The sequence below is a fragment of the Balaenoptera borealis genome (genome assembly GCF_965194805.1).
Source record: "Balaenoptera borealis genome assembly, chromosome: 4".
Taxonomy (NCBI): domain Eukaryota; kingdom Metazoa; phylum Chordata; class Mammalia; order Artiodactyla; family Balaenopteridae; genus Balaenoptera; species Balaenoptera borealis.
The window spans coordinates 118,834,667-118,862,149 of record NC_138861.1 but is presented as its reverse complement, the minus strand read 5'-3'; the positions used below and the strand labels follow the sequence as shown (position 1 = coordinate 118,862,149).

The window sequence follows — 27,483 nt, the reverse complement described above, 5'->3', positions numbered from 1 at the left end:
TGTTGTAAACCCGAAACTAATATAACGTCGTAAATTAACTATAGTTTAAAAAAAAGCATACAGTCACTAGGGAGACAGTTATAAGGGGTGTGTGTGTGTGTGTGTGTGTATTAGGGATTAAAGCATACTTCATTAGACTCCTTTTGAAACTTTTTCCTTAGAAACTTTTTTTAAAAGTTAATTTTTATTGGAGTATAGTTGCTTTACAATGTTGTGTTAGTTTCTATTGTACAGCAAAGTGAATCAGCTATATGTATTCATATATCCTATCTTTTTTGGATTTCCTTCCCACTTAGGTCACCACAGAGCAGTGAGTAGAGTTCCCTGAACTATACTGTAGGTTCTCATTAGTTATCTATTTTATATACAGTATCGATAGTGTATATATGCCAATCCCAATCCCCCAATTCATCACCCCCCCTTCCCCCTTGGTATCCATACATTTGTTCTCTACATCTGTGTCTCTATTTCTGCTTTGCAAATAAGATCATCTATACCATTTTTCTAGATTCCACATGTATGTGTTAATATACAACATTTGTTTTTCTCTTTCTGACTTACTTCACTCTGTATGACAGTCTCTAGGTCCATCCACATCTCTACAAATAACCCAATTTTGTTCCTTTTTATGGCTGAGTAATAGTCCATTGTATATATGTACCACAGCTTCTTTATACATTCCCCTGTTGATGGACATTTAAAGAGTCCATATTGCATGCTGTTCATTCCCCAGAGACCCGGGTTGATGACATCTATCTCTACACTCTGAGACCTGAGACATCATTTCCAGTGATTCATTATATTACTTTGGTGTGTTTTGAAGAAATTCTTTGTCTGGTCATCTAGGTTTTGCTTTTTTCTTTTGCTAGTTTTTTGATAAGGGATATAGACAGGGCAGAGGGAATGACACAATGCAAGAGTTAGGGAGGAAAAAGGAAGTGTAACTCCTTGTGTGTTTGTGTGTATTTCTTATCTTTTCTTTTTTCTTTTTTTCTTTTTTTGGCTGCACTGCACGACTTGTGGGATCTTAAGTCCCCAACCAGGGATCGAACCCTGGCCCCCTGCAGTGGAAGCACAGAGTCCTAATCACTGGACCACCAGGGAATTCTCTTTGTGTGTACTTCTAACCAGAGTGTAGGTATGAGGGACAGAAGATGACCAGGGAATCTCTAAAAGGGCAGATTTTGAATACACACAGAAGGAAGCATAGAGGGGTTAGCTGAGCTTGGTACTAAAGATAACAGGCACTTGTTTACAAGGTACAGAAAAAGATGGAAAGGAAATACAATGAAAATTCTGCAACAGTTATCTTTCAGGACTAAACCCTTTTATTCTTTTCAACTTTTCTATATTTTAGAATTTTTGTGCAGAGAACATATATTATTAGAATGTATTAGATTTCCAAACTGGAAAAAAACAACTAAAGAACTTTGGTTTAATTACTGCCACTTCCTAATTCTGTGACCTTGGGCAAATTTTTAAACCTTGTTTAGCCTCAGTCCTCTCATTCTTAAAAATAGGAATAAATGAATTAATTGTGTGGATTAAATGAGATAATATATACGAATGCTTAGTATACATTAAGGACCTGGTATATAATAGGGCCCAATGAATTGTCTCATCATCATAATCATTTTTATTATGAAGCGGGATGATGGTAGTAACAACTTATATATAGAAATAGTGGACTATTCCATAGACATTAAATGATAAGAACTTTTTCAGATAGCACATAATTGAAAAAACGTTGCAGTTCTCAGGAAACCAAGTACAAGGAGACTAAAAACAAATGCTACACACTTCTCAAAAAGAGTGCTTTTTCATAGGTGGCCTTTGAATAGAGATCCATTTTAAATCTAAGGAAAACTTTAAATATTTTAATCAATATCTTATAATAGGTGATAGGTACTCTCCAGATTTTCCTTGTGAAACATAATTATTAGCTCTAATTTTGGAATCAGACCAATATATGTTACTGCTGGTCATAATGCCAGCACCAATAGTTATTATTTGGGTGTTCAAATAGTGTCCAAGGTATTTTTTATGCTCTTTTAAGGTCAAGCTCTCAGTTTTTGTGAAAGTGCCTCTTTATGGATCAAATCCCCAGAGCCATCCAATTGAGAACTCTAATTCTTAAGGTTTTTGATTTGTTTATTAATAACCTATAGATAATTTCACTTAACTTTGGCGTACATTTTTGTTTTCACAGTTGAGTATGGACTGTTATGATTCCTTAGAATTTACATATCAAGAGAAATAAAGCCATATTAAATTTCTGGCTGAGGACGCTGTGGGTGTTTCAACTTCCTTAACTGTAGTCATTCATCAAATCATCTTACCACCTCAGCTTCTCTGCTGGCTGTAAGCCTCCTCTCTCTGACTATAACAAAGTACTAGCCTGAAATGTTTTTTTTTTTCCTTGCAGTTCAGAGTTTGTGATTTCTATCTCCTTCATGTTGTGAAAAGTCTCTTGGCTTACTCATGGTTAAGTGATGGACATTGTTACTCTCAGAATTTTCATTAAAACCGACTGTGTATAAATATGAAAAAGAGTCTTTTGGCCATCTACTTTGAAATTCTGATTCTGGTGTTGACCAGAATCCTAGAGCCATGAATCCTCATTTCTTATTAGTAAATATTTTGTTTTTGCCATTTATGTTCTTATTTTTCAAATTATAGTTCATTTTCTTTTTTTCTTTTTTGTTTTTTGTTTTTTGGATTTTTTACATCTCTATAGGAGTATAATTGCTTTACAGTGGTGTGTTAGTTTCTGCTTTATAACAAAGTGAATGAGTTATACATATACATATAACCCCATATCTCTTCCCTCTTGCGTCTCCCTCCCTCCCTCATTTTCAAATCAAGCTTAAAGAGTGGACTTCATCAGAAATATGTGTTGGTGTATATTCCTTTTACAGGAAAAAATGATGGAAGATTTTTTAAAATAATACTTTTTAAAGAATTTGGACTGCAGATATGTCATGAAGTCTTTAATTTTCAAATACTCTTGTATCCTCAGAGCCTAACATGGTGCCTGGCCCTTGCAGGCCCTTGCGGAGGGTTTATTCATGCTAAAGCAACAAGTTCTTTTGGTTAAAAATCTACCCAAGTGGGACTTCCCTGGTGGTCCAGTGGTTAAGACTCCATGCTTCCACTGCAGGGGGCACAGGTTTGGCCCTGGTGGGGGAACTAAAACCAAAAAAAAAAAAAAAAAATCTGCCATTTTATTTGGTAATATGTGTACCTGTGTTATCAGTCCTCCTGCATATTAAACAGTCTTCGTGATTTAAAATATGCCAATGCTCAGGCCTCACAGCAGGGCAATTCAGTACCTCATTTTGTATTATTTGAAAGCATTCCAGGTGATTTTAATGTGTGCTGGGGTTGAGAACCACTTATGCAGGTCAAAGTTTTTGGAAATTTATTTTAACATTTACCTGATTACAGGTTTTCATTTCTCAATCATTCATCTTTAATAACTTAGGCTTCCTATGAGATTTCATGTAGGCATTTGAGCAATCTTTTTTAAGCCAAGAGAAAATAGTTTCTCTACCTTCTCCTCCTTCTCACTTTTATTCAGTACATTTAAAAATTCAGTGTGAGAAAGTTAGAGATTTTGTAGGTTACAGAGTTTTGCTCTCTTATCTGTTGTTTTAACCCCTGGGTTTATTTAGTCACTGGTATGGAAATCAGCTCTAGAAATGATAGTTGACAAGTACACATGCATAGTTAGTGAGGGCCTCTCTTACAAATGTTATTTGTCATCCAACAAATAGTGGCTTTGGGACTTGAAGCACTCAATGAGAGAGTAGAGTTAAAATTTAAAAGCTATTTAAAGTTCAAGGAGTTTTTCCTTTCAAAGGCAAGGCAATGTTAAATTAAGGGGTTTAAAATCATAGTTCTGAGTGTGATGTTTTTAAAAAGACTTATTTTTGTAGCTAGTTTAGGGTATAGTTTTGCCTACCATTATAAACACTGCCTTCTAATCTCTTTTCTTCCATAATCCTAGCCTGTTTTTATGATTGAAGGATAAAAAGTACCAGAATTAAAGGGCTTTTTGATGTACTTTTGTAGTAAAACAATGTATTCTTTCCATAGTAAATGAAACAGCCACAAAAATTACGTTCCCACTTGTAAGATAAGTAGATGGATAATTACAGTGGTTTTAAAAAGAGCTATGCCACACAAGAATATACACAAGAAAATGCTTATTTAGTGGATAAAAATATGCTACCAGTAGAGCACAAACTTTTGAGAAAATATTTGTTCTACAGAAATTAGCACTACTGGAAAATCATGAAAAACAGGTCACTTCAAATTATAAACGAATACCCTTGTACTAAGTTTCTCAGGTACAAAGTGAAGAGAAAAATCAGCTATTTTATTTAGGAAAAATCTAGTCAGCCAAACTAGATCACTTAGACTCCCCAAATTCATTCCCTATTTGCCCACAGCCTACTAAAAAAATTGGAAGGAACTGTAAATAACTAATGATAGAGAAACAAATAACTATGGTACTACAACAGATGAATTATTATATAGATATTTATAGATGGATTATTGTATAACTATTAAAATAAGTATGAAGGAAGTCTTACAACATGAAAATGTTTATAATACAATACTAAGGCAAAAAGTAGAATACTTTATATGTAAAATTATGTGTTTATGGGGATGAGAAATGAAAGAGTTACATGAAAAAAGTAAAAACAGTTTCTTTGGGTGGTAGAAGAAGAGATAGTTTTTTTCCTTTTTTTGTTTTCTGTTATTATTATTATACTGTTTCTACAATAAATACAATAAAAATGATAACCTTTAAATAATAAATAGGAAAGATCAATATAAAAATAAATTCTTATCAGATTTATTGTTATCTCAATCTAGCCTTGATTTGCTATTTGTCTCTTCAAATAGACATTGAAAAATTATATGTGTGTTCCTGTTGTTGGGACTACGTGCTTTAAAGAGATGGTCCTTTAATAGGGAATGCTACAATGCTGAAAAAAATCACTGGCATGTCACATTGGGGAAATTACTGGTATGGTGCCAACCCAATAGATTCAGCACATTTGTCTTGAATTTAGACAAATGTTCATTTGTTTAAATTTCCCTTTTATCTAAGAAGGTCATAAAGAAAATTCTCAAATTTTTTTCTTCAATAAGTAGTATTTTCAAGTTGTAATGATAAAAACCAAAGTTCCAAGGATGATAAAATAGTAGAATTATGATGAGACATATCTTTGCTAATCCTGAAGCAGGTTTTGAAGCATAAGAAGACCTTGGCCAGGTACAGAGGAAATGGGCCCAGGTATTCAAGTAATAGCTTGACCCAAAAGATGAAAACAGGCATGGCCCAGAGTATACAGGGTTCTGAGAGATCCATATAACTTGAACAGAAGGTGCCTGTTGTGATGTAATGGAAAATAAGTTTAGATAGGTAGAAGGCTGGGGGAGAGAAGGACAGGCTTTGAAAGCCAGGCAGAAAAGAGTTTGGATTGAATGCATTCAGTTGGATTGATTGAAATAAGGTGACACTTTAAGATCCTCAGTCAGGAAATGAGAAAAAGTGTTGTTTTTTTTTACCAGGATGGGGAGGCATGTTCTTATCCAATTCTGTGGCAGGGGCAAGAAGGAGCATGTTCAGTTTGAAAACAAAACAGCATTTTGTCTCATTGCTTTAAATTGTTTTTAGTTACAAAGTTTGCTTCATTTCAATCTCCAAATAAAATTAAAACAATACATGGCTTTTGTTTGTTTATCAAATGCAATCATGGTTTAAAAATTATTGAAAAACACAGAATATAAGCTCATGTATAAGCTACTTTTCACTAGTATAAGTAAAAAATGAGATATAATAGACACTTATAATTTTAAAAAATGACCCAACTCTCCCTGTGGCCAGTCTCACTCCCTATTTCTAGTCCTTTCCCTGTGTCTTGTGGTATTTATCTTTATACATGAGAATTACATATTTATGCTGCTATGTCTTATTCTATCTATTTTATACATGATCTGTTGACTTTTCACATTGATAAATGAGGATTTATCTCTCATACAGTCACACTGCTTCCTTTCCCTCCGACCTCCCAATATAATTAAATCACAGATTTGGCTAAATTTTATTATGTATTTACATTATTTTGACTGTCTACACATACTTCACTGCTAAATCTAGTAGTGTACCATGATTATGCTTCTTTTCTTTTCCCCTGGAGTCAATAGTTGTATCAATTATTCATTTGGAAGTCTTCTAAATATATTTTCTAAATATGGACCAATACTTGTCAGATAATCTGAGTTCCATTTTTTATTTATTTCCAGAAACCTTTGCTCTCCTGCTCCAATCTTGAATGATTGCTTTCTAGCCACATTTTATGATTTGTATGTTTGTTTGAGACTTGCATGCCTGACAATGGCTTTGAATTTGCAGAGTATTCTCAGGGGTCACTCAGTTTCTGCACAGAAAGACCCTCAAGTCTTGTGCCTGGCTACAGGTATTCAAGGACCTGGATGGGGAAAGAGGGCTGGTGAAGGGTGCAGGTATGTTTCTCCCATAAATGTATATACTTCCACTTAATCCACCTATTTTCGGCCCCTCAGCTCCCCTTGAGCTTTTCTGAAACTTTTCTCTCCTTAAGCTCAGAACCTTTTTTATTCATGTTCTACAAGGAATCAATCTCATGTCTGAGGATTTGGAAGAGGAAGTCATCAGGCTTTTTGAGGTCTAACTGCCTCTTGTGCAGACTTTCAAACGATTCTCTGAATTCCAGATCTGTGCCTCATACTTCCTTTCTGTAAAACCAAGTTCTTGATCCTTTGCAGCTTGGTTCTTTCTCCTTGTTCTGAAGAAATTATGTTCAGTTTCCTCTATTCTCCCAATTCATCAGCTTTCCATCCTCCAATACCTGTTGCTATCTCCTATCCCCTGGTGTCTTCTCCCCGGTTTTTTTAGTCTTTTAGGCCTATATATTTTAAATCTTATGATTGTCATTTTAATAGGCATTCAGGAGAGAATGGGAGTGATACATCCATTCAATTTACCATATGGAATCAGAAATCCCTATTTCTATTTAAAATCCTGTGGTGGTAGTATAGTATTTTATTTCATTCATTGTGAAATTTATTTTTCAAACATAGTTTTGGCAGAAATATGTCATGAACTGAGTCATCCTACTCTTTTTTTTTAAACACGGGAATTAAAATAAGTGTAGCATTATCATTCTTTGGGCTGCCTTTGAAAATTTGATTTTTAGTTCGTCACAAGTAACTTTTTATCTTTCTCTTCAAAATCTTTTCATTTCATTGGTGCCTCCTCCTGATTAGTTTGTTATATTGACTCAAATACAACATTCCTAAGTCTCTGCAAGTATCATTCCTCCACATATTCTTCAATTCCTCTAAAATTGCATTTCTCAGGAAATTTACATTAGTTATTATAACTTCTCTATATAATTATATTTCTGGAGAATACAGTGGCTGATGCAAAACTGTCAAAGTCAGAACAAGACAATGATTGGGTTACCAATACTTATACACGAAACTCCAAAATTTTATAATGAATTTCTTTTAAAATCCCTAATTTAATACCACATATACCTGCCTTCATCTGTGGAATTGTCTGTGCATTTAGTACAGGAAGCAAGGAAAGAATAAATAATGGATAATAATGTGTTAATGAATATATACCATATTTATATAAAATAAGGTGATAATAGTTGATATATAGTATAGATAATTAATATTTAAGAAATAACCACTGAAGTAAGAAACCAAAAGCATTTCCCATACACCAACAGCTAATATAGTGGTTCTTTGGAAGTATTTCTAGTACTTTAGGGTGACAGATTGTTTCTGTATCCTATCTGTATTGAAAAACATTTGGGGTTTGAGATGTCAGAAAACTGATATTATTTATTTTCTTCACTGAATTAAGTGTTAGTAATGTATAAGCATCATCAAATTTGCTCTACTGTTCATACTTTCTGAGTTTAATTTCATGCACGATAGGCTGAAATTAGCTGTGTGTATATACTCAGAAAGCAATTAATACTGAAAAATTAAAATTTTCATCAATCACAGACTGGCTAATACTAGATCCTCAATTATAACCCTTACAGCAGAGCTATCTTTGAATGAAGTGGCAGCTCAATACATATTTGCTTGCTTTTTTGTTTTGTTTTTTTTGTTGCAATTTGTTAAGGACTTTCCTATATAAAATGTTGGTAAACTATGAGGGAATTTGTGCAACCTAGGTGTACATATATCATGATAGAATTATTTTTTATTTGATACCTAAAAGGTAGGAATGGACGTCCTTATTCTGGGCTGGAAAAATCATTATTCTGCTAGGTGTGCTTCATACAGTCTCCAGTTAATCTAGTAAATTATCAGCTCACTCTTTATCTTCTACTTCTTCTAAATTGTGTCTCCTTTTCCAAAATTTTAGATGAGAGAAAGCTCATTGCCTAGGTAAGATGCTCTGACCTGTCATATCTGCCTCACTCTCAGCAGGCTTTCTGCTTTGTTGACCTTCCTTTAGACCTTCCAGCATAAATACCTGTTTTTTCCAAGTCTTACTTCCTGACCCTGGAGTGCAGCTTGGGAAAAACACACAAAGCTCATTGGCTCTACAACTACTTAATGATTTCCAACATTAGCTCAGTTTTATTCCCTAGATAACCTGCTTACCAACTGACCCCAAAGACTATTCCAAACTTCTACCACTTTTATCAAGCCCACCGCTGTAGGTATACTCCCTTTATCTCTGCTCTGTCAGAGAAAATAACAACAGTAGCTGCCTCTTAGTGAGCACTTATTGCCAAGTGCCTTACAACAAAACTACACAGTAGATCTTTTATTCTTTTTTGTAGGTGAGGACAGCCTCAGAGAGGAAAAGAAACGTACTTAAGGGCACAGAACTCATACGCACACACAGCTCACCAGATAGCCTCTGACTCATGCCTTGTTAGCTTTTTCTTTGTTTTTCCCTTTATTATCTTTTAAAGTATAATATTTTACATGCACAAAAATACATAATGTACATATAATTGTTAAAGTTAAATAATAAAATAAATGTCCACAATCTCATCATCTAATTTAGGAACTAGAACACAATCAGTACTGTTGCATCTACCTATGTGTTCCTCCCTCTCCCACCCTCAGGCCTCTCCCATCACTCCCAGAGTTTACCACTGTTTTCAGTTTTGTATTCATTATTCCCTGGCTATTTTTAAACTTTCTATTCCAAAATAATTTAAAACACAGAAAAGTTTAAAGACTATTGCAAAAAATTTCTGTATACCCTTCACTAAATTAAACAATTATTATCATTTTGCCACATTTGTTTTCTTGTTTTGTGTCTCTATGCATATGGTTGTTGTTGTTATTTCTGAACCACTTGAGAATAAGTTGTAGATATTACACCTCTTTACCTCTAAATACTTGGGTGTAAGTTTTCTAAAAACAAGGACATTCAATTATCAAAATCAGAAAATTAACACTGATGCATTACTATATTTAACCTATAGCCCATTTTCAAATTTCACCAGTTATCCTAATAAATATCTTTTGTAGCCATTCTATTCCACCCCACAAGCCCATCTCCCCATTATAGGATCTAGTCCAGGATCACATATTACATTTAGTTGAATTGTCTCTTCAGTCTCACTTAGTCTGGAACAGTTCTTCAGTCAATCTTTGTATTTCTTGACCTTGACATATTTGAACAGTTCAGGTCAATTATTTTGTAGAATGTCTGTCAATGTGGGTTTTCTTCATGATTTTCTTCATGGAATGTTTTTTCACAGTTAGACTTAGGTGATGACCTTTTGGCAGTAATACTGTATGAGGTTGTGCCCTTTTCAACGCAACACTCAGAAAGCGTATGGTGTCAGTATTCTCCATTTTTGGTAATGTCGACTTTGTCTACCTGGCTACGGTGATCTCTTCCAGGTTTATCCTCTCTAAAAGCACTATCTTCCCCTTTGTAATTAATAAGTAATTTATGGAGAGATACTTTGAGACTATGTAGCTATCTTCATCAAATTTCAACCCAATAGTTTTGGCATCCATTGACAATTTTGTCTGAATCAATTACTGCTATAATAGTGCTAAATGGTGATTTTCTACCTTATTCCTTCTACATGAGATTCTCCTATAAGGGAGAATTTTTCCTTCTTCCCTATTTATTTATTTATTATCAGAAGAAACTCATCTATTTATTTAATCTCAGTATAAACATTCATCACTAATCAGCATTGTCCCCTCTGTCATATGTCAAGTTTTCATATATGTTCTCGGGTCTTTCTTGGTTTTCTCTTTTGTTCAATGATCGTTTGGCCTTCTCTGTGCCAAAACAACACCATCTCAATTATTATGGCTTCATCATTAGTTTCAATGTCTGGTTGACCAAGTTTTCTCCTTCAATAAAAATTGAAAAGTGCCTTGGATATTCTTCCTTTTCCATATAAATATCAGAATCAACTGTCACGTTTCACAAAACCTCTGTTGATATTTTAATTAGGATTACATTAACTCTGCAAGTCAATTTGGGGAGAACAACTTTCTTTTAAAAAAAAATTGAGACTTCCTTTCCATGAACATAGCATATTTCTCCATTTACTTAGGTCTTCTGAGTGTCTTTTGATAACATTTTATATTTTTTTCTGTATAGGCTTTATATATCTTTTATTAGATTTCATTTTAGATATCTATTTTTAAGCTATTTAAATGTAATCTCTTTCTAAATTATGTTTTCTATGTGCATGTTGTTACAGAATTGTTTTCTGAATACTTGTTAAATTTTATAGAAATGCAACTGAATTTTGCATATTGATCTTATAGTAAATTCTTATTACTTCTAATAAGCAGTCTTTTAGATTTTTTTACATAGGCTATCATATCCTTTTTTGAAAAAATGCAGTCCTTTGTCTTCCTTTCCAATCTTTTTGTCTTTGATTTTTTTTTTTGTCTTTCAGCGTGAGATTAATAAAATGGGCAGGGGACCGTGCACAATGCTGGGTTGTTGCTTCATTACCCAGAATCCATCAGGGTCCCCACTACAGTTTGGAACCATCCTAGTGGTGATCGTCCACTCCAGTTTACATATTGATGGGAAGGATTCAGGGTCTGCAGCTGACTGGACTTCAAGAAAGCACCAGTGGTGCCAGGAAATGCTGGCTAGTTGGCAATAGTTTTGTTGGCCCAGTTTGGGAATACTGAGTTGGTAGATCACTGCGCTAGCAGGATTCAAACTTCACCTCCCCTCTGGCTTTTGTGCTATTTTCCTGCCGGGCTCCTCCCTTCACCGCCTGTCATATTCCATTCCCCAACCTCAGAATAAGAACTTTATTCTCCTTCCTTCCTACCACCTGCGGCGTTTGGTGCTGGGTAGGAGCAAATCCTTCATTCTATAATCTCAGAATTCATGATATCCTGGGTGTATTTTCACAGGATTTTACTGTATTTATTTGTGTGTTTCCCCCTCTCCTTCCATTATGGTAAACTTCAAAAGGTTGAGGATTTTTATGTTTCATTCATAGCCGTATGTATGCTAGAAGAGTTCCTAGCAGGCAGGAACCCAAGAACATTTATTAAATAAAATGAGCAAATGGACCCTGAAATCTTCCATTACATGGTTAATTTCTTCCTATAATTATATCAACTATTGCTTTAAATTTTTAAGGTCTTTTTTTATCAGATGCATACAAAATTAAAATTGTTGCAGCGTCTTGATGAACTCAATCTCTGTTAATAATGTTTTTAGTGTTTTGTTTTTTAAATTTTGGTCATGAAACCTATTTCAAGGCAGTGCGCTCAGAGGTCCCGCGGACCTGTCTCTTGCTTCAACAGTGTTTGGGCGGAACGGACCCAGGGAGGCCCCTTCCTCCAAGCCTCCGACTACCCTCCATCTTTTTTCCAGTGGCAGCTTTCAGAACCAGCCCCTCAGTTATCCTCGGCCTCTGGGACCAGCCAGCACTGTTTTTTGAACTTAACTCCTTATTACCCATCAACCAGATTCCTCAGAATTATTCCATCGAGGTGGAGGCCGCCTTCAACCACCTGGTCACCTTGCATGGGCCGGCCTCCTACACCCGCCTCTCTCTGGGCTTCTATTTCCACCACAGTGACATGGCTCTGGAGGGCTTGGGCCACTTTTTCCGCAAATTGGCTGAGAAGAAGCAGGAGGGTGCCAAGCGTCTCTTGAAAATGAAAAACCAGCGCAGCGGCTGTGCCCTCTTCCAGGACAGGCAGAAGCCATCTCAAGATGAGTGGACTAAGACCCAGGACACTATGGAAGCTGCCATTCTCATGGAGAAGAAGCTGAACACGGCCCTTTTAGATCTGCTTGCTCTGGGTTCTGCCTGTGCAGACCCTCAGCTCTGTGACTTCCTGGAGAGCCACCTCCTAGGTGAGGAGGTGAAACTCATCAAGAAGATGGGCAACCACCTGACTAACTTCCGATGGCTGGCTGGTCCACAGGCTGGGCTGTGCAAGTGTCTCACCGTCCAAAGGCTCACTGTCAAGCATGACTAAGAAGGAGCCTCTGCAGCCCAGCGGCCTTTGAGGAGCCCTCTGGTGCCAGGGCTTCTGCCTGAAGCCTCTCTCTTCAGCCACTAGGCAGTTTTTTAACCACCCTGGAGCCCTCTCCCAAGCCTTGGACCAAATGGAAACAATAAAGCTTTTTGCAGCAACAAAACAAAAACTCCCCCCCAAAACAAAACCCAATCCCCCCCCATTTCAATACTAACATGACAACAAGCTTTCTTTTGGTTACTATCTGCCACATATGTCTTTTCACTTACTTTTACTTTCAACCTTTTTATGTCCTTATGTTTTTTAAAAATTTTTTATTTATTTAGTTTATTTTTTATTTTTGGCTGCATTGGGTCTTCGTTACTGTGTGCGGGCTTTCTCTAGTTGCGGTGAGTGGGGGCTACTCTTCACTGCGGTGCGCGGGCTTCTCATTGCCGTGGCTTCTCTTGTTGCGGAGCACAGGCTCTAGGCACGTGGGGCTCAGTAGTTGTGGCGTGCAGGCTCAGTAGTTATGGCGCATGGGCTTAGTTGCTCCGCGGCATGTGGGATCTTCCCGGACCGGGATTCAAACCCGTGTCCCCTGCACTGGCAGGTGGATTCCTAACCACTGCGCCACCAGGGAAGCCCTTGCTTTTTTTTTTCTTTTTTTTAAATAAAGTGCATTCTATTTTATTATTATTATTTTTTAATTTTATTTATTTATTTATTTATTTATTTATTTATTTATTTATTTATTTATTTATGGCTGTGTTGGATCTTCGTTTCTGTGCGAGGGCTTTCTCTAGTTGTGGCAAGCGGGGGCCACTCTTCATCGCGGTGCACGGGCCTCTCACTATCGTGGCCTCTCTTGTTGCGGAGCACAGGCTCCAGACGCGCAGGCTCAGTAATTGTGGCTCACGGGCCCATTTGCTCCGTGGCATGTGGGATCTTCCCAGACCAGGGCTCAAACCCGTGTCCCGTGCATTGGCAGGCAGATTCTCAACCACTGCGTCACCAGGGAAGCCCCCTTGCTTTTTTTAATGCTAGTGATTTTCAAGTTTTTTCAGGTAGTACCTGGCTTTTTGCATTTCTTCTCTAGTTTATTTTTCATATTCTTTGTCTATTTTTATCTTGGAGTCATAAATGACCTTTTGTATTAAAAGCTCCTTGCCTTAACCACAATAACATGTATTTTTATTTAATAAATTTTTCATTTTACCAGAGATAATTTCCCAGTTAACATTTTAATTTCCTAAGGAAATTTAGGAGAGTTATACAATTCCCTTTTCAAAGAAAACATACCTCTGCTTTCCTTCATCCTCACTATCAGGAAATTCTCAGCTATTATTTTACAGTTCCTGAGCTCAAATTTCCATAAGGATAACATGGAGAAAGAAAAAAAAGCATATATTCTTCTGTTATGTATATTATATAAAATATCATTTTTGGATGGCTATAAAATTAAATAAAAAATATATTAGATATAACAAAGAATTAAATTTATTTAATATGCCATAAGCATCATATGGTATAATGAATAAATGGACACAATTTATATTTGTGTTATTTTAAGGAAAAAAACAAAATTAAAAAAAAATTTTTTTAAGGTAGAGATTAGTGATCATGCAAGATATAAAAAGGAATACTTTATTTTCAAGAATGAGCCACTATAGGGATCCTTTATGGAGAGATCCAAAGTCTTATTTGATTTTTACAACAAACAAACAAAAGTTTAAGAAATTAAAGAATCATGCAGTCCCATTTTGAGGCTCTCAACATTTGCCATTGTCAGAAACTGTTTCTTGGGAAAACAGCACAGTTTAGGAATGTTGCCATCTAGTGTTCACTTTTAGAATTGGTCCCACAAAATTAGTGTAACCTAAACAGATTATTTCAAAATGTAGTTAGAGGAAAACATAGGAAAAACACTCTTGACATAAACCACAGCAAGATCTTTTTTGACCCACCTCCTAGAGTAACAGAAATAAACACAAAAATAAACAAATGGGACTTAATTAAACTTAAGAGCTTTTGCACAGCAAAGGAAACCATAAACAAGACAAAAAGACAACCCTCAGAATGGGAGAAAATATTTGCAAATGAAACAACAGAAAAAGGATTAATCTCCAAAATATACAAACAGCTCATGGAGCTCAATATCAAAAAAACAAACAATCCAGTTAAAAAATGGGCAGAAGACCTAAATAGACATTTCACCAAGGAAGACATACAGATGGCCAAGAGGCACATGAAAAGATGCTCAACATCACTAATTATTAGAGAAATGTAAATCGAAACTACAATGAGGTATCACCTCACGCAGGTCAGAATGGCCATTATCAAAAAATCTACAAACAGTAAATGCTGGAAAGGATGTGGTGAAAAGGGAACCCTCCTACACTGTTGGTGGGAATGTAAATTGATACAGCCACTGTGGAAAACAGTATGGAGGTTCCTTAAAAAAAACTAAAAGTAGAACTACCATATGACCCAGCAATCCCACTACTGGGCATATACCCTGAGAAAACCATAATTCAAAAAGAGACATGTACCACAATGCTCACTGCAGCACTATTTACAATACCCAGGACATGGAAGCAACCTAAATGTCTATCAACAGATGAATGGATAAAGAAGATGTGGCACATATATACAAAGGAATATTTCTCAGCCATACAAAGAAATGAAATTGAGTTATTTGTAGTGAGGTGGATGGACCTAGTGTCTGTCATACAGGATGAAGTTAAGTCAGAAAGAGAAAAACAAATACTGTATGCTAATGCATATATATGGAATCTAAAAAACAAAAATGGTACTGATGAAACTAGTTGCAGGGCAGGAATAAAGAGGTAGACACAGAGAATGGACTTGATGACATGGGGTGGGAGGGCGAAGCTGGGGGGAAGTGAGAGTGGCATCGACATATATGCACTGCTGAATGTAAAATAGTTGGCTGGTGGGAAACAGCAGCATAGCACAGGGAGATCGGCTCGGTGCTTTGCGATGACCTAGAGGGGTGGGATAGGGATGATGGGAGGGAGGCTCAAGAGGGAGGGGATATGGGGACATGTGCATGCATATGGCTGATTCGCTTTGTTGTGCAACAGAAACTAACACGGTATTGTGAAGCAGTTATACTCCAATAAAGAACTATTTTTAAAAAAATGTAGTTAAGATCTTGACTCTTTGAAATTGGAGCCAGAGATCAAGAGAGAGTTTCCTGAGGTAACTGAGAATTTTTTAAAATTAAGGAAAGAAAGGAGGAGGTTGCTAAAGATGTGTGTACATACGTGTGAGGACCACAGTGAATGAGGATAGACAATGGAAAGAGAAAATGGCAAATGCCCAGGACTCTTTAGGGAGAATAAAGAATGTGAGAAGGCTGAGGGTCAAATCTTTGAAGCAGTAGAAAAATAGTGAAATTAGTCTTTGAAATGTATTAAATGGGAAATTTAAAAAATAAAATGTATTAGATGTTTACAACTTTTGAAGGATTTTTGTTTTAGATAATAAAAAGTTACCATTTATTTAGTATTTAGTGAGTACCAGATATTCTAAATGCTTTGCATGTAATACATATTTGACTTCTGTAATTACTCTGTTACCCCCATTTTAAAGATGAGAAAATTGAGTTACAGAAAGGTTACAAAGCTGGTAAGTGGCAATACTTTGTCATTTGATTTTTCTAAACCAAGAGGCTGGTTCCAATATCCATGCTCTTAACACACATGCTATACACTTCCATCTAAAATAAGTACAGAACTTGGTCTGGGGTCACCATATAACATTAGATAGAAAGTTTAGTCAACTATCCAAATAATGCTGACAAAATTTTATTATTTTTATTATCTGGATCTGGTGTTTGAACTGATAAACTCATCTAACAATTGCTCAGTTTTCCCTTTTACATCTGTGCTATGTTCTTGATAAACTTTAGTGCATACATGTTTTAGTACATACATGTTTAAGGAGAAAAAAAAAAAAAGACATTTCCTAAGGAATATTAGATAGCTCAGAGAATCTTTGGAGAACTAGAGAGCCAGGTTTGGAGGCCATGCAGTCAGAAACAATGCCCAAACCAGGTTGAGAGATTGTGCCAGTAAAGGCTCCAATGAAACCAGACACTGCATTACACACCACTCACTGTGGACATGAGATGCCAGGGCTTCCACCTTCTGACCATGGAAGATAACGTCTCAGAGGCTACCTTTGCCCCCAAAATGGATTTCCTGCAGCCCTGTCTTGCCATGTAGCTCATTTGTGGTCTGACGTCTCGAGTGGGTGTGTGCGATTCGGGGAGCCTAGGTTCTGTGCCTGCAGCCTAGCTGTGAGTGAGTTGGGAGAGTGAGTTTTCTGACTCCTGCCGTGTGGAGGTGGATCAAAAGGCAGAAAATTGTCTAGACAGGGAAAGGGTGGTGGTAAACCAGAAAAAGCACATAAAGGGAATCCATTTGAAAACCTCAGTAGTACGAGTCTTTGACCAGCTGCTCTGTTGGTACATTTCTGTGAGACCTAGCTGTCATTTCCATAGTCCTTAAACTCTTCTTGAATTTATTTTTATTTTCATTGGATAAAAACTCTCCCTTGTCTAGAAATCAAATGACTATCGAACACAAATAGCTGGACCCCTCACCCCACCTTGCTGTCTACCTTTGCAAGAAAGAAAGAAATTAAACAGGTTGATATGAAGTTGTTGTTTGCCGAGTAGTTATTCTTCCTTATGCTGGTCAAAGAATCCCCAGTTTTCCTCAGTGAATCGTCCCTTCCCCCGTCTTTCCCTATAGTTTCTGTGGGGATAACATCCCCTACTCTGCCGCTCCTGCCCAAGTTCCAGAAGACTCAGGCTCAGTTTGGCCAATCAGAACATACACATACCAGCCCTCCTCCCCAGCCGTGTTCTAGTTCTAGAAGAGGCAGGAAAATTGTCCGGCACAGACTAATGAGACTCCGTCTAAGGACGTTTCCTAGAACGACAGACTTGCATCTCCTGGCTCCTCTCTTTCTGCTGTGGTTGCTAGGTTAGGATACAAGCCTGGAGCTGCTGTTGACTAAACTGATACTCCTTGATGAGCACTTTCCTGAGAGTAAAATCGACACAGTGGAAAGTAGAGACAAGAGGTAAATAGACACAGTCCTAATATCCCTTGAGTACCTAGAACCAGCTGTGCTTGAAGCTCGCACTGCCTCTGGACTTCTCAGTTCCTTACGCCAGTAAGGTCACTTTCCGCTTAAATCCATTTGGATGTCTTCAGTCACTTGCAACCAAAAGACTCTTGACTCATTTTATTGGTTAAATAAAATAGTGAATTACTACAGATTTTCCTCTAATAATTCTGATTAACAAACATTTATAGTACCTCTAATTTGATGTCCAAATAAAAAAAAACTTGGCCTTGTTTTTATATGTGTGTATATACCACACATGCACATGCATACACAAACACACAGAGAGTAAGGAAAAAATGGAGTAAATATATCAAAGATTTTATTCATCTTGGTTTCTTTCTCTTTAGATAAAATGACCTTCTTAGGATTTGATGAGAGAGAAAATATACTTGCATATATTTTTCTATATTTTTTTTGCTCTAGGTTTTCTCTTGAATGCAACAGAGAATTATTTTGCTGTTTCTTGCATCCCAGTGTTTGGAGGTCAGCATAAGTTTAGCTGCATTAATTTTGTTTCTTTTTAACATGCTGGCTTCACTCTCCTCAGGTTTGACCTTTCAATTTCTTTCCTACATCTGACTATTCCAGGTTAAATGCGGGGATGTACACACACATTTAATAGAGGAGTACTGTAAGTTCAGGCAGACTTTCATCTCTCTGTCTCCTGTAAGAATTTATGAGCGCTATCAAGTAACAATAGTACCCTGCTTTACTTTGTTTCATCTTTTAGCTTTCAGTGCCTAGTTTTAACTGTCCTTCCTCTTCTAATCATAAATCAGATCCCACTGTACTTATCTTAAGAGCAGCTGTTGTATTGAAGGAAACAGATCAGTATCACTAATTTAAATCTAAATTTACTTTGGAGGAAATAGTTCATTAAAGTTACTGTACCTAGATATATCAAGAATCTAGTTCTCAAGTTGTGATTCTGCATAAATTACGAAATGAGACATAAATGAGTGCCCTGGAGAAACTATAGACATAAGCACTGTCTTAGTCTGTTCAGTTGGTTGTAACAGAATTCCCCAGACTGGGTGGCTTATAAAAAACAGACATTTATTTCTTACAGTTACGTATGGAGGCTGGGAAGTCTAAGATTAAGGCGCCAGCAGGGTTGAGTTCTGATGAGAGCCCTCTTCCTGGTTCGTAGCTGGTGTCTTCTCACTGTGTCCTCACATATTTGAAAGGGCTAGGGATCTCTCTGGGGTCTCTTTTATATCCCATTCAGGAGGGTTCCACCTGTGGAATTAATTGAGGAACCTCAGCTAAAACTGGAGTCAGGACAGGCCTGTAGGGGGAGCTCTCACATCCTGCCATACATCATCAATCACTTCAACTAGGCAGAGACTTCTGCCTATATTTCCAACAGAAGGTGCCTCTACCATCCAGTAGGAAGAAGAAAACTCTCTGCCCCATGACAGCCCAGCCAATCTGAGACAGTGGCAGCCCAACGAATAAAAAGCCTCCATACTTTGGACTCCAATGGACTCTTTGGTTACCACAGCCCCTCCCAACTCCCACCTTTCTCCTATAAAGGCAAGTTCCCCTTCCCTGTTCTCTGGATTTGCCTGTGGTCTGCCATGGTTCACGTATCCTAGATTGCAATTCCTCTGCTATTTCTGAATAAACTCAGTTTTGCTGGTAATATAACTGGCTATTATGTTTTTAAAGTTGACTACCCTTATGACCTAATTACCTCCCAAAGAAAGGCCCTCCCTCCTAATACCATCACTTTGGAGTTTGGATTCAAAATATGAAATTTGGGGGTGGGGGACACACAAATATCAAGTCCATAGCAAACACTATGACACATTGGTTTGAAGAGCAGAAGCTTTGTCTTTGAGGCTCCATGCCTTCCTTTCTTCTACCTTTTCTTTTAACAACATTAACTTTGTGTTTTATTGGACTTAATGTTATTAGTGTGTCTTTTCATATTATCTTGAAATGTGTTCTTATAATTCCAAAATAAAAATTTACTTTTAAATATTGGAATTCTTGTTCTACAACTCTTGCTTTCATGAATTTCATGTACTAAAATATCCAAATGGAATAATTTTTGTGTGACTCTCTGGAAGTCATGTCCAATAAAGTTAACCAAGAATACAGCTTTTATGGAAGGAGTGAAGAGCTTGATTTGGGATCCTGTGCATCTTATGTTGTTAGATTGCTCAACCTAGAAAGGGGCAAATCCTAAAATGGGGACGATTTTTCAGTATTACAACATAGTAACACAACATGGGCTTCTGACTGGCTTGTGTGAAATGAACCTGTGGGTTTCTCAGAACACCACCTCACAAAAACTCAGACCAGTGTGACCTACCTAGTATTCTGGATATCCGGGGAGAAAAGAACTAGGGGTGAGGGAAAGGCTGGGAGGAAGGGAAGGGGAAAGGAGGAGGAGGAGGAAAGAAAGAGAACTGTGTTTAACATTTCATCGTCTTAGGGCAAATCCTGAGTATCCCCAAGCTTGTAAATAACAGGATAATGTTCCCTCACTGAAATTAGGACCTTGTTTTTATGTTATGAATTTATAATTTCCTAATTGCTATTGATATTTGTTGCAACCTAAAACAAGCAGATATTCTTGTAAATTAGATTTGCCTATTATAAACTAATGGATGTCTCAGGTTCAATCCAATTTTTGCATAGTTCCTTATTGTATGAAAGTATTTTAGTTTTGTTTACTGTAAGAAATATGCATAATTAAATTGGCTTCTCTGTGATTAAATATTTCATAACTTCCTTTATTTGATTTGTAATTTTTACTAATAAAGTGGTTATTTTCAAAAGTAACTGAAGGCAAATGATTGTAGTAAACAGTGAAATTATTTAAGTATTTGTAAGTAAATATCTAATGTATTTCCTCTAAAGTGGGTCATTTCTGAAGCAGACACGTGTTTATAAATATAGTTTAGGCACAATATATTAAGTTTATGCAAAATTTTTTCCAAAACAGTTAATATACTTTTTGTTAACCTACTGTACTGTTGTTTAAAAAAATTACTTCAAAACTTATTGGCTTAAAACAACCACAACTTGGTTATGCCTCACATAACACACAGTTCGTGGATTGGGATTTGGCTATGGATTGTTGATTTCACTACTTGGACTGGACTGGACCGTCCAGGATGGCTGCTTCACTCACATTTGTCCCTTGAGCTAGGATGGATTGAACGATGGGTCTTACTGGAATGGCTCTTTTACGGTCAGATATTTGGGGCTTTGGTTCCCCCTGCTGGCTGTGTTCCTTGGTCTTCTCCAGATAGCATTAGAACCTCTCTTTCTCCATGTGGCCTCTCTCTCATTCTTCTGGCAAAGTAGCTAGACTCCTTAAGTTGTCAGGTGTAAGCCTGGAACAGATACACGGTCACTTCTGCCACATTCTATTGGCTAAAGTAAGTCACAGGGTCAGCATGAATTCAGGGTGGGAGAGAACTACACAGGGTGTGAACACCAGGATGAGCAGTTCATCATGGGAGAGGAGGTACCTTGTGGAGTTTAGCTACTTCGGTCCATGTGTCCCTTGATGTGTCCATTTCCTGTATCCTCAAGGGTAAAACTGAGTATTTCTCCGGATGTATCCTTTGTGTTATCTGAGGCTTAAGAAATGCCTTTCAGAAAAAGAGCACTTAGTTTAATAATTTGGGAGGCAGTAGAAATGATAGCCCTTCTCTTGGGTTTATAATGGCTTACTAAAAACAGTAAGGATTTTGCAGTATAAAAATATATTTACTTTGTTTAACCTGGCATTTCCCAAACATTTAAGTGCATAGAACTGTGCCTGGCACTTAGTAATCACTTATAAATATTTGTTGAATGAGATTTATCCCATTTCCACAAAATATACACGTACATTACAAAGAATTGGTGTCTCCAGGAAGGAACTTTGTGAAAGGAGTACGTGATTCTGAGTTTCCTCCTGATCTACAGCCCCCATCTACGTGCTTCCTAATGAATTAATTGTTGTACTTTAGTCTATATGACCCCATCTCCTGGTGATGAGACTCGCATGGGTACCTGACCCAAAGGCAGTTGTCTACAGGCTGGCCAGCAACTTGAAAGAGAGCCTGGCACAAGAGCTGTCACCAAAAGTAGCCTAAATTGGATTGTGATAGGCAGAGCAAATTAGATCCTGTCACTTGGGTAGTTTGAATGTGGGAAAATCAGTCAGTTAGTTGGCAGGGGTAGGAGCGGTAGAAGCAGAAGCAGAGAACACATGAGTTTCCATTGTATGCAACCCTAGGTTGCTGTTTCTTTATGATCCTGGTTTTGTGGCTGCTGAAAACACTTCCTACTTCCCTTTCTTGCCCCATCTTTAGAATAAAACCCCATTAACTGTGGTAGCCCAACTATGTCCCTATTTCTTACTATCTGAAAGAGTCTAACACATGATGTCAGGGAGGCCTGATGCTCTCTTATTCAGAATGAGAAAACACTCTATTCAATTATCTACTCAGGGAAGAAGTACCACTATGACACGTACTCTTCAGAAGCCTGTAAACACAGTGGGAACTGCTACTAGTGGTGCCAATAATAGGAAGAATGGTAGGGTAGGCTGGCACACAAATTGCTCAGGAAGTTTTTTCAACTGTTGTAGGAAACTCTTTGGTTAATAGCTACAGAAGAAACACTTAATGAACAAATACTGATATATTATTATTAACCAAAGTCCACAATTTATTCAGATTTTCTTAGCTTTTACTTAATTCCTTTCTATGCTCCAGGTTCCCATCCAGGATATCACATTGCATTTAGTTGTCATGTCTCCTTAGGCTCCTCCTGGCTGTGACAGTTTCTCAGACTTACCTTGTTTCTGATGATCTTGAGAGTTTTGAGTACTGATCAGGTATTTTGTAGGTTATTCCTCTGTTGGTATTTGTCTGATGTATTCCTCATGATTCGACTGCAGCCATGGGTTTTTGAAGGAAGATCACAGAGGTAAAGTGTTATTTTCATCACATCGCATTAAGACTGCGTACCATCAACATGACTTATCACTGTTGATGTCGATCTTGATTACCTGGTTGAGGTAGTGTTTGTGAAGTTTATTCACTGTAGAGTTGCTCTTTTTCTCTCCGTTTCCATAATGTACATTTGGAAGGAAGTGTGCACAGCCCATATTTAAGGAGTGGAGATTTATGGTCCCTCTCCTTGAGGGTAAAGTATCTACATAAATTATTTGGAATTCTTCTCCATGGGAGAATTGTCTCTTCTCCCATTTATTTATTCATTAAATCATTTATTTATATCAATATGGACTCACAGATATTTATTTTATACTTGTGATAATTCAATACTACTTTATTTTGTTGCCCAAGTTGTTCCAGCTTTGGCCATTGGCAACTCTCATTTGGCTCTTGTGCTCCTTTGACAGAACCACATGAATGTGGTATTTTGTTATATTCTGTTTTGTTTTGTTGTTGGTTTTTGTACTTCCTTACTTTCTGACACTACGAGATGTCCCAGGCTCATCTCGTTTATTTCTTAGCTAGTCCTAAAATCAGCCATTACTCCAAGGAACCCCGGTTAGTTATTGGAAGTGGCATTAGAAACCAAGATCTGGGCATTAGGTATACTTGTTAGTATGAGTGGGGCATTGTTTCTTTTGAGTCTTCTCAGCCGACAGAGCAAAGAAATATACATGTGCATATCGCTTACATATATACACATATCAATAAATATTTCTATATGTAATCATCTGCATCTATAATAATCTACACATGACTTCTTACGAGTGTCTGCAATTCTAATCCACTACCAAATGAATCATTCTAGCCTCTCCTCAACCCTTACCCCTTGCTTATCTGAATCCCACTCCAACAGTGAGAAAGTTGGCTCCCACTCTGTGCCATCCATTTACTTAATTGTTCAATTCCATTGTACATGTACAGTAGCATCAGAATTGTTAACCAGTACACTCATGGGAATGACTTTATCAACTAGAGTACAGTGCTTATGTGAAGTTCCTTTTGCGTTTGGTTTTACACATCCCACTCTTCCAAATTTACTTAGTTCAGCACCCACTTCCCTTTAGTGACGCTGTAAAGAAATGAAAAGGACAGAGAAGTAAATTTACAGATTAAAATAGTCTTAAAGACATATCATACTTTTGAAATTGGTAAGAATTAATTACACTATCTAGAGATGTACATTTAAATGGTGAAACAAACAAACAAGAAAGCAAAGAAGTTATGACTATAGCAGTAACCACATAAAAAGTAACTTCTACTTCTGGGCAGATAAGGTGTCAGAGATTGGATGTACTATCTCACCTGAAACAGGTAAAAAACCTAACAAAATAATACGTGAAACACTGATTTTCAGACATTAGATACTAGGCAATGCAGGGCAGTGAGATGGGGAAATAAACAAGGTAAGCCCTACAATTGCCTCAGCTTACTACCTGGAGAGAGTTTTGAGGCTACGGTGTAATTTACATGAGGGAGAAGAAATTAAGTCAAGACCCCAGGAGTAAATGAAATTTTACTGCTGTTGTCTGAACAGGCTCAGTGGATGGTGAGCACTTGGGGATTTAGCACAAGAGAGAAACATGTTTGTTCTAGGGTGTCAGGATTCCTTTATTTTTAAAAAAATAGTCTCTATTTTTAGAACAATTTTATATTTACAGAAAAATTAAGTAGATGGTACAGAGAGTTCACAAATACCCCACACCCAGTTTTCCCTGTTGTTAACATTTACCTTACCGTGGAAGGAAGGGGGAACCCAAGCAGAGACCAAGAGTCCCCCCTGAGTTAAGAAGATGGAGCTGGGAATCAGAGAGACACAGTGGAGTGCAGGAGAGGAGACAGCTACCACAGAGAAAGCTCCAGAGGTGACAGAATGTCCACCTGAGCCGAGGCAATGAGGAAACTAACATAGGACAGAGAAAAACACCGCCCAAAAGGAGCACAGGGGAAAATGCTGGGAGCTCACACCAGCAGAAATAGATAGCGTTCCCACTGACTAGAGTAGAAAAACTTGGCTTTGGGCAAAGTATTCAAAATCATGTTCTGAGTGGTAGGGCACACTTAGTCATAGACTAAAGGCTGCTTGGGTACCACCTAATGATGCTAAAAGCAAGACTTGAAAGTATCGAACTGTTTTCAAGTAACTTAACTGTGACCCAGGATAAAACTCAAGAATATTTATAGGAATACAAAAATATGCAGCATTTAACAAGGTAAAATTCACACTATCAGGGGTCTAATAAGGAGGAGGGAAGAAGTGGGGGAAAGGAGGAAGCTATGACACATCATGAGAAAAAAATGAATCAATACCAAAAGGTGTAAACACAAATAATAGAATTAGTATATAAGGATATTAAACAGTTACATTACATACATTCAAACAGGTAGAGGAAAGACTTCTCATGTTAAATGGAGGCATGGAAGACATATTTTTTTTACAAAGACCCGTGTTGAACTTCTAGAGATGAAAAGTAAAATGTTTGAGATGGAATATATATATATATATTATTCTCAGTAACAGGAGAACAAACAATTCAGTTAGAAAATGGGCAAAAGATCTGATCAAACCCTTAACCAAGGAAGATGTACAAATAGCAAATAAGCACATGAAAAGACATTCAACATCATTAGACATTAGGGAAGTAGAATTAAAACCACAATGAGACACCATTGCGTACTACAATCATGACTAAAATTGAGAAGACCAGCCATACCAAGTGTTGGCAAAGATGTGGAGCAACTACAATTCTCATACACTGCTGGCAGGAATGTGAAATTGTACATTCACTTTGGAAAATGGTTTTGGCAGTTTTTCAAAAAATTAAACATATACCTACCATATGGCTCAGCCATTCCTCTCCTAAGTATTTACCCAGGGGGAAAGAAAGCATATGTCCACACAAAGACTTGTATATGAATGTTCATGGCAGCTTTATTTGCAAAAGCCCAAAACTGGAATTACCCAAACATTCATCAACAGACGAATAAACAAATCATGGTGTATCCACGTGTTGAGAGTTTAGCTAAGCTACTCAATGGTATTGCTGTTTCAGCATTATTTTGTGTGGTTAAGAGGCTTTGGGGGGAGAGGGGACTTAAACTGACACTAGCTCCATCATGCAAGTACATGCCCTAGAAAATAGCCTGCAGATTCACAAGCAAGTGAAGTTTCCTGAGATGACTCCCCCAACAGCCCCTGTGATAAAGTCTTCCCTGCCTCCCAAGACCTTTCCTTGTGTGCCTCTTAAATAAGACCCCCTCATAGGGCTTACCAAAGCCGCATTAATTTTGGTTTGAATTAACCAATACAATACAGCGTTAGCCCCAAAGCACTCACCCACAGACCCTAATAAAGGCATGTGCCCCAGGTCCTGCCTCTCTCTCTGCCTGCACCCTGCTTTGATCTCCCAATGCGGCCCCTCAAGGTGTGCCGTGTACTTTGTTCAGGATCTGTGAGTGATAAACTTCTCTCTTTCAATTTCTCTTGTCGGTAGTGGAGCCACAGCTCACCATCCAGCACCCTATGCTCCACTTCACAAATGTGATTTGATCAAGTCATAACAACATACAATGAAATATTAACCATCAATAAAATGGAATGAACTATTGATACACACAGCAACATGGATGAATCTCAATAATTACGGCGAAAGAATGTAGAGAGAAGAATATGTGCTGTGTTTGGTGATGTATCCTATTACTTACTACTTAGCTACTTTAACACACGGAAATTATTAACACAATGCTTTACATATAGTAAGGTACTTAAAGACAGTTTGTGGTTTTGATTAAATTATTATTTACAGGTATAGATGACACACAAATTAAGAACCTAGAATAATTTTAGAGGAAGAATCCTTTGAGATAAATGTATCCAACTGCCCACCCCCCCATCCCCAGAAGTCCTGTGATTTCCCCAAGGTCATATGGGCAACGTAGAAAACGTAGATTTCTAGCAAGTTATTTCCAGTCACTCTGAAGATCTCCTTTGAATTCTGAATGAGCCATAATTTTAAAATATAATATTTTTTTTAGTAACTGGTCTTATGCAATTCACTATTTGGGGGCTTTTTTCTAAGGAAAAAAAAGACAATGTTAACCAGAAGGAAATGCTGCAGATGAAATTAAGTGATGCTTCAAGGATTCTTTCAGTTCTGTTTCTTTATTCAATCAAATCCCCCTAGTGGAGAAGATATGCCTTTACGTATCTTCATATATCTTCACACATAAAATGTGGAGAAAATGGAACCACCTTGACTAGAGGGGTCATTTTCTCTACAGACTTACTTAGAAATCTTCTGGCAAGTCCCAGAGACTTGAAGGGAACTTTCCTGAATCGATGGTGATTCCTTCCAGGTGGAAACCAAATATCCGTGACTGCTTCCAAACTATCACACCAGTTTCTCAGCTGGTGGGGATTTAATGAGGGAGTGTGGAGGTGAATGAGATCCTAATGACCATTTATCTCTGGCTTGTGTGGCATCTTTTTAATTCTTCCAGGTGAACTTCTGAGACTGATGCTCCAATATTACCAAGGTGAATGACTTACAATATTACCAAGCTTACTTACCTAACTATTATTCTCCTACTGAGAATACCTGTGTACCCAAAGGGTTAAAATACACGTTGCTCTGGGTTTCCTAATTTTTATAGCTCCTCAGTTTAGCTTAAAACATTTAATTTTTTCTTTTCAATTTTTATGATGTTTGAAATATACAGTTAAATTACGAGAGAGATCTTAATGCCTAAGGTTAATTACTTAGTTATAGATATTTAGGAATGCCCATCCATTACTTAGAGCAATAGTTCTCAAAGTATGGTCCTCTCTCACTAATGG

General features: G+C 37.2%; 1 protein-coding gene across 1 annotated transcript in view; it reads left to right on the top strand.

Annotated features, from left to right (window-relative positions):
* Positions 1–11,729, top strand: part of LOC309627708 (uncharacterized protein) — a gene marked incomplete at its 5' end in the record, with an annotated part of 70,044 nt that extends 58,315 nt beyond the window's left edge. Inside the window, 2 exons of the mRNA XM_082389855.1 lie at positions 6,322–6,540; positions 10,977–11,729. Coding sequence (XP_082245981.1) covers positions 6,322–6,540; positions 10,977–11,079 — 322 coding nt within the window. The 3' untranslated portion in view covers positions 11,080–11,729. The remainder of the gene's footprint in view (positions 1–6,321; positions 6,541–10,976) is intronic.
* Positions 11,730–27,483: the final 15,754 nt, after the last annotated feature.